We start from the raw sequence: 8150 nt of genomic DNA on the forward strand, positions 1-8150 counted from the left end.
TGTCTAAAGTAAAACAAAAATGATTTAACATGAGTGTTATCTAAGTAATTAGTCCAAATTAAAAAAAAACTCTTTCGTTTATTATGAAAGTTGGAGATGTTACTAGATAAGATGAAATCACATGCATTTTTAGCAACTGAATGACAATATATTTCACTGCAGGACAAAAATGCGTATAAGAAGGAATATTCCAACTACTATTCCCCTAAAACATTTCGTTTTGTCGTTGAACAATGATGAGTTTTATATATTCTTGTAAAATTTCAATGAAATTGTAAACCTATTTTACATCGATTGCAGAGAGTGATTGCTTAGTCTCCTGAGAATGATGCTCATGTTGAATCTTCCGGTATCACAGCGTGGGACAATCACAACAGAGCTACAACCATTGCCAAAATATTCGGTACAATGGCACATTTTGGCTAACACAGAAAATGGCTTTCCTCTGTCGCGATCTCCCCCCCCCCCCCCCCCCCCTGTACAATGTTGCCGTTCCCTGAAAGAAAGTTGGTACCCCTGATCAGACTCACTAACCCTCTGCCAACTTGCAGGTAGTGTTTTGCGAAGTACCCTCTAAAATACTGAAATCTGTCAAGCGTGCCAACTAACTATGGCAATGATTGTAGACTCCATACTAGGTGAATGCCCAAAGATCCAATTGGAATTTAGTAGTTGATTTTGACGGAGAGAGAAAAACAAGAGAGAAGCAACGAGAAACTGATGACTCAATGATTCTACTTACATGTATATGACACTGAGACCGAAAATCAAAACCGTGTTACATTGGTGCGAGGTGGCACGCATTTCGCCCCTGCTCCCATTACTATTCGTACCTACTATTACTGGTCTACCGATCCAGGGAGTGATTAATTTGCCCTTCAGGATCATAAGATTGGATTGCCATTTTTATGTAGTAATAAAGTGTAATACAATATCTTGATACTAAAACTAGCAACCAAAACCTAAGGAACCAAATTCGGCTTTTAAATATACTAGTCCTAAATCAACTACTAAACCTGGTTCAGTTTAGCAAGAAACTGAGTAAACGGAGCGAAACGAAACGAAAACGAAAAAAAAAAAAAATGAAAAGATTGGCGGGACACATTTTTTGTCTTGTGGAGGTGTTAAGTGGAAAAGAGATTCAAGGCAATAAAAACAAAATATTCCTATTTGCAGTCGTAAGAAATGTACTCCTCCTTATATTAAGAAATATATTGAACTCCCACCCCGACCCCTTCCCGCCCGCTCGCCCTAAAATCCTCAATTCTTTACGAGTAGGAAACGAAAATTCCTTGACGTGGGTTTTTTAATATTTTCTTTTTTCCTCAATAAAACCCACAGTTCCCTCTTCGGTTTGACAAGTCTAAGAGTAGTTAAGTAAGTATTTAGTAGGTATATCGTTCTAGGAAGTCAGATAACTAGTTGTTTGTTCGAGAAATTTCAAATGCCGAGACCCACAAAACAGTACAGAGAAACGCTTATACCTGATGTATTCTAAACTAGCATGCTTTAGCTTCAATTGTTCTTTATCAGCGTCTGAGAGTGAATCAAATACTACCGCTGTCCAATCAAATATGATTCACAATGATGCATTGTAAACATACTGTCAGTCTTGATAAAAAGACTTAAATGATTTGCAGTATCCAGAAGGATTACCTATCACTACGAGAAAGTGGCTTTCCGGCACACGGAAGGCGATCCTTATCAAGTACGTTGGTTGGAGTCAAGACAGTTATAAGTCTGCTGTCAGCGTACAGCAATAAAGCATTTCGAACTGCTGCTAGAATCTACCAGTTATAAGACTCTTGATGCTGTAACATGGCTTCCAACTTTACCACAGAGCGAACTGCGATGAATGACACGTATATCGTTATGCAGCAAGATTCTACGCCCATTCGGATCCTCAAGGTCTTGGCATGCAGTATTATCCTGGTTATTGCTTTGGTAGGAAACATCTTTATAATACTGGTTGTTCGGCAAAAGAACGCCAACATGAAGAAGACTATAAATTTCTTCATAATGAACATGGCCTTGTCTGATCTGGTAGTTCCCATAGTCATATTACCGAGAGTAATTGTGGCAAATCTCCTGGATTCAAGCATATTCGTCACGTGGCGAGGATCGGATGGTATTCCAGGCAACATCTTGTGTAAGTTTGTTTTCTTCGTATCAGATCTGACGATGGTCGTGTCGATCTTGTCCATCATTTGCATTGCTATCGACAGGTTTTGTGCCGTTGTCTTCCCTATGAAGCTATCGCTCGTCACCTCAAGGATTCGCTGGGGTCTTATCATTTTTACATGGTTATTCTCGATAGCATGTTTCACCCCGTATTTATACGGTTTCAAGCTTGTTGAAATCCATGGCGGGCAACAAGTTTGTACTTTGATCTGGTCGGAAGACGAAACAGTGCACTTCAAGATTCAACACACCATTGCTATTGTAGCTAGCATTCTCTTCACTCTTATCCCAGCAATACTCCTGACCGTCATGTATACAGTGATTCTAGTTGTAGCAAGGATACAGATAGTACCCGACCAACAGCACACTAACACAGCCGTCAACAGAAGACAAGCCAATAATAACAAACTTTTAAAACTGGCTCTTCTAACGGTGGGTTCGTTTGCAATTTGCTATGGTCCATACAACGTGTTTTTGTTCTATTTGAGTATCAACTTAAATTGGAACATGGCCCAGAAAACGGAAATCAGCACTTTCAAGTTCGTGGCGCAGTTTTTGACCTACGCTAATAGTGCTTTGAATCCCTGTCTCTACTTCATCTTTATTGAGAACTACAGAAGGGGTCTCAAGCGGATCTTAAGGTTGACTCAAGAGCCAAAGAATCGAAATATCCCTGAACTCACCTCTAGACTCACATCTAGAGCAACGGGACAATCTCGACTACAGCAAAGGTCAGAGGAGGATCTCCTACGCACTCCCTTAAAATCGGAATCGCGACAAAACGGCTTGACACTGAACACTACTTCGAATCTCGATGCGGAACGCCACTAAAACCAAATGGACAGAGAACATCGAGTCTCTTTAACTCGGATAAGAAAGTCGCGACCGACAATATCGTTTCACAGTTGTCGTGTAAGTTCGTCATGGACATCAAGAACCTTAAGAAAACATTGCAAAAACTTGAAAAAGGGAAACTAAGAAGCGCAGCCGTCAATCTTATGTATCTATTCCCGAAAAGATCAACAAGCGTATACTAAAAAACGGCTGTTGACAATAAAACTAAAAAAATATCAAATAGATTCATCACTGTACTAAAAAGATGAGATTTATTGCTTGATCTATCTTGTTCATATGCATGCTATTCGATCGGAATAAAGGGTTTAGGCTATATTTGTATTCATCGTTAATAAGTCTTAAGGGCGTCGCCAGTAAGCGCTGTAAAGAAAACCAGCTGTGTCCGCCATCACTAATGAACAAAAATGATTAAATTCGAAGCTACTTCCAGTCAATATTAGACTTCATATACAAAATAGCCTCAGTGTCTTCTTTCAAACAAACTTGTTTGTCTGTCAATGCTAAAGCTAGTCAAACCAAGATAAATCAACTTTGTAATCTGTAGATTTACTTGTTGTAAGGATTCCATATGTAAGTCCAATGGAATACCTTACTTTGAAGAACTACTTTGACCATGTAAAGATACTATGTCACTGTCATATGACACCAGCCATAAGGCCTTGGATTCAGTTGTATTACGAATAAGGAAGCTAAATAAGATTACAACACTAAAATATCTATGAATTTATGTGTGATAAAATGTGAAGTTGGGATTATATCAAGGGAAAGGCAGTTTTCAACAACTGAAGATATCAAAAGGTTTCATTTGCTGGCACGAAAAATAACTGTGAATATGAAATAGTATATCTTGTTAAACTATAGTATAGTGACTTCCGAAAAGACAAAGCACTTGAATTATACATAATAATAAACACCTGAAAAGTATTCTGTGATTGCTTCTGTGCTTTTTGTTTGGGATCCTGATCTTATAAATAAAGGCAAAGCATTTCTTGATGGGCATACGAAAATAATACAAAATTAAAAATAAACAAAGTCAATGCTATGGGGTGTTCCACGTATGACTAGGTATGTTATTTGGCCGGTTTAAAGTGACCGATTCACAGTAGAAAGAAGAATCAAACGTTATATACATAAATAATGACTTTATGCCACAGATAAGATACGCAGTTAATTGCAGGAATGTTATCACCAAATAATAAGAAAATATAAATAGAACGAGACAAAATCAAGCTTTTAGGAACCTGAAGCTCATGTTATTTTTAAACTGACTTAATTTCGACAAATTTAATAGGTATTTATATGTAGAATCAATTAAATAAGAGAAGGAAAGGAAGAAATATAGATTACTTGAGCAAAACAAAGTGATTTTCAAAACAAAGACCTTTTGAGAGACACCAGGGAGCATCCTTTTGATGATTCCGACCCAGAAACATTAACAAAAACACGAGGTAAGGAGAAAAAAATCTTTCTATATTCAGACAAGAATAGAATTTTTTTTAATCAAAGTATGTGTTGGCCTCTTCGACGCCCCTCGGCAAGAAATTTGAAACATTTGAAGGGGAAGTACCTGTAGTTCTTATTTGCTAATTGACGGTAATACTAAGCCAATCAGATGGCATTCTATTCAGACGGAGCGCTAGAAAACGGGTAGCAATTGTCTGTGCTTATCAATCAAGAAATTTGTTCCGAGCCTAGTATTCTGTCCTGATTAAAAGTACCTTATAAGAGAAAGTTGCGCGTATGTGATTCGTAGAAAAATGAAATGGGGGAAAAGAACAAGGATATAGCGGAAATGATAATTATTGGGAGATAATACTAAAAGAATAGTCAATGAATTTATTGGATTATCAGTTTTCGAGCAGTTCGTCCATCAAACAGCTTTTATTTCAGTAGTAATCTTTGGATTTCTTCCTTCCTTCACAGCTAATCCTCAAGGAAAGATCAAAAAGTATTCTTGGTAATTCCAAATTTTAACCCTTTCTAAGAGCAACTCTCCTGCTACAATCAAACTAAAGAGCTCTTAGTTAAATTGTTCAATTTGCTAACAGATTATTAAGTGGCAGTTATCTCATGAAGAGGATTTTAAAATTGAATACTTAGATATTGCAACGAAAATAACACCAAATTCAATGTGATTTTAATACAATTTTTTTTTAAATCGTTTTTAAAAAGTTTTAAGAATAAAGTAAGTGGGACTTTCCATTCTAAACCAATCAGAACGAACAAAAATCTCTTTAACGAACCAATCACATTCCTTGAATCTAGTCAGAAGATTAATGTACGTTATCGTATCAAACCAACAAGACTGTTATGGTTTTCAGACATGCAGCATTAGATGAAAACTATTTTAGTTTCCTTAATCTTCTTCTTTTTAAGTGTTTTGTCTTGAACATTCAATCCTCCATAATAGGATCAAAGAAAAACACAATCTTTGTGGATAAAGCCATAAATTGCATTACTCAATTATTCATTAACCCTTTTTTCCTTCGCTCTTTCTTTCTTTTCAAATTCTTTAATTCGATATGAAAACTAACTATACTGAATATGACAATGATCATGAAGTAAAGGACTGCCACCAATCAAATCGTTGTTATTCTATTCATGCTTTCTAATTATTTGCCTTCTGAGAGCTAGAGGTGATAATCAAAATCAACGAAAAAATACTTGGAATAACATTAAATACAATAGAAGGAGAACACGTTTAATGTTATTCCAAAAAATACTATACTGACAAAGAAAACAAATTTTGCTTAATCATTCCTTACTTGAAGATAAACCCTTTTACCAGCACATTACTCTATGCTGTTAAGCCCCGTTTACACTGGCGATTTTTGCTGCGATTTTTGTGGCAATTTTCGGAAATATGAAATCTTGTGTCTCATCCTTCAAAAGAGACATTTGTCTAGGAAAATCTTGGTATCCTGAAAAAAACTTTACAAGTAAATTCTTTACCATTATTTATTATGGACAAAATCGCAAAAAAATCGCAGCAAAAACCGCTAGTGTAAACGAGGCTTTACTTATTCTATTAGCGATTCTCATTTCTGTATCTTTGTCAGTGCACGAGATACACACCCTCGATAGTAATTTTGCTTGTAAACATGAATGTAATTCTAGGTACAATAAATTGTTGTTGTTGTTGTTGTTAAAAAACCATCTTTATATCAAAGTTTGTGTTGATCTTCTAGTATCGTCAGAACACATAGCTAACGGTTGTTTTGGTAAAAGTGGATCTTTGTGTAAAACGATCTTTATATCTAAGTTTGTGTTGATCTTCTAGTATCGTCACAACACATAGCTTACGGTTGTGATGGTAAAAGCGGAAACTGAAGAAATGGCGGGCATCCTATAGACTGGCCAGGCAGGCTACTAGATGACAAAGGGTTTTTGTTGGTTGCCGTAATTATTATCCCCGCTATTACGATATAAACTGATTCTAATTCAATACTACTGATGGTATAGTTAGTCTATATAGTTTACAATTCAACCGCTATTGAATAATATAAATACAAAGGGGGGAAAACTCAACAAAAATGTGGACTGAGTACTGATACAAAGGACCAGCCTTCTGATGATCTATAATAATGATATTTTAATTATTTATTACTAATTATTGAAATGAAACTATACCAAAAAGACCACTCATAATGGTCTATTAATCATCTCTATCGTTAATGATATATTAAATAAGAAAGAACTGACCGAATCCTGTTATAATAATAGATAACTCTCCCGGGTGATTGATCAGAGCGCACTGGTGTGTTTCTTTCCTGTGGTATAATTACAGCCATTCTCAATCACACACGCCCTCTAGCGGTTGTTTCTGTCCCGACGAAGAAGGTTTTGGTGGACATCAATCACAAGGTGTTTCCATAACATTGTCGGAAAACACAAAGCTACGAGGTCACGTGCCTATAGAATGTATGGAAACGCCTTGACGTCCACCAAAGGCTTCTTCGTCGCGACAGAAACAATCCCTAGAGCGGCGATTGAGAATGGTTGTAACCTTCTATGATATTTTAAAAAAGAACACTCAACACCGACTCTCGTTTTATGATATTTTATAGGTTACTTCAACCCCAAGTTTAACATAAAATTTGTCAAGCCTGAGTGTAATGTTGAACACTACGCGACGCGAATCCCGGCAGCCTCGAGTTCTAGAATGGAATTTGGTGCCACTAGGCTGATACAATTCCAAAATATAAGAACCACAAAATATTTGATTGATTAAGTAAACTTTATTATAAGATATATATTATATATCATTGTGTTATTTTGCTGCCATTCCGCGCCAAGAACACGTAGACGAAGTTCCCATGAGTATGATATAATATACGTTTTCGGGCAGATGACTATAGTGAGCATAGTTTAATATATCAAAAGTCGGCGACTGTCAGACTAAGATAACCTTCATAATAAGAGGTGCTTGGCGGAGTGGCAAAAAGAAACGTACTCTCTTGAGGTTTAGTTAAAAATGTCACTTAAGCACTTAACAAGAAATATCAAATGAAATATTAAAAGGATTCAAAGTCGTCGTCAAGGCGTCCTCAGTTCTGAAAACCCTCAAAATGACAAGGACACTTCAAAGACGGTGATGATGAATTATCGTTGCAGAAATAGTCTTAAGTATGCCAATGTCAAGACTTTAGAGGGCTAGGCCAAAGTAAAGGAAGAAATAGTACAACTGCTTGTCAGTCGCAGGACATGCCGGCTAATAATGAAAATTTAAAACCAATTGAGATAACACACTTTTTAGTTTATAAGCAGAAATTCTAAGGGGTTTCTCATCTCGACAAAAGAAGATCACAAGACTTTTAATAGCGAGTTAGATTTAAGCATTTTACTTGTAGTTTTACATTAAAAATATATGGAAAATTACTCTTAATGCTACAGAAGAAAAGAAAAGACGATAAAGATTACAAATGTGAATGAATGAAGTGTGCAGTGGTGGTTAAAGTGGTATAAACGTTCAAGTTGACCACCACAAGAATACTAAACCAAATGACTTTAGGAGGAGAAAAGAAAAGACGATAAAGATTACAAATGTGAATGAATGAAGTGTGCAGTAGTGGTTAAAGTGATATAAACGTTCGAGTTGACTACCACAAGAATAC

General features: G+C 36.3%; 2 protein-coding genes across 2 annotated transcripts in view; both read left to right on the plus strand.

Moving 5' to 3' along the window:
• The window catches only part of LOC116301834 (QRFP-like peptide receptor), a 46567-nt gene extending 39391 nt beyond the window's left edge, over positions 1 to 7176 (plus strand). Inside the window, exon 5 of the transcript XR_004197783.2 lies at positions 7104 to 7176. The gene's annotated coding sequence lies outside the window, so the exon portion shown is untranslated. The remainder of the gene's footprint in view (positions 1 to 7103) is intronic.
• Positions 1239 to 3960, plus strand: LOC116301833 (QRFP-like peptide receptor). Its single transcript, XM_031710965.1, has one exon. The coding sequence runs from the start codon at positions 1819 to 1821 to the stop codon at positions 3010 to 3012; it is 1194 nt and encodes a 397-aa protein (XP_031566825.1). The 5' UTR covers positions 1239 to 1818; the 3' UTR covers positions 3013 to 3960.
• Positions 7177 to 8150: the final 974 nt, after the last annotated feature.

The sequence above is a fragment of the Actinia tenebrosa genome, unplaced genomic scaffold, assembly GCF_029948245.1.
Source record: "Actinia tenebrosa isolate PJP-AT-01 unplaced genomic scaffold, QUT_ActTen_1.0 PGA_scaffold6__47_contigs__length_16458017, whole genome shotgun sequence".
NCBI classification, from domain to species: domain Eukaryota; kingdom Metazoa; phylum Cnidaria; class Anthozoa; order Actiniaria; family Actiniidae; genus Actinia; species Actinia tenebrosa.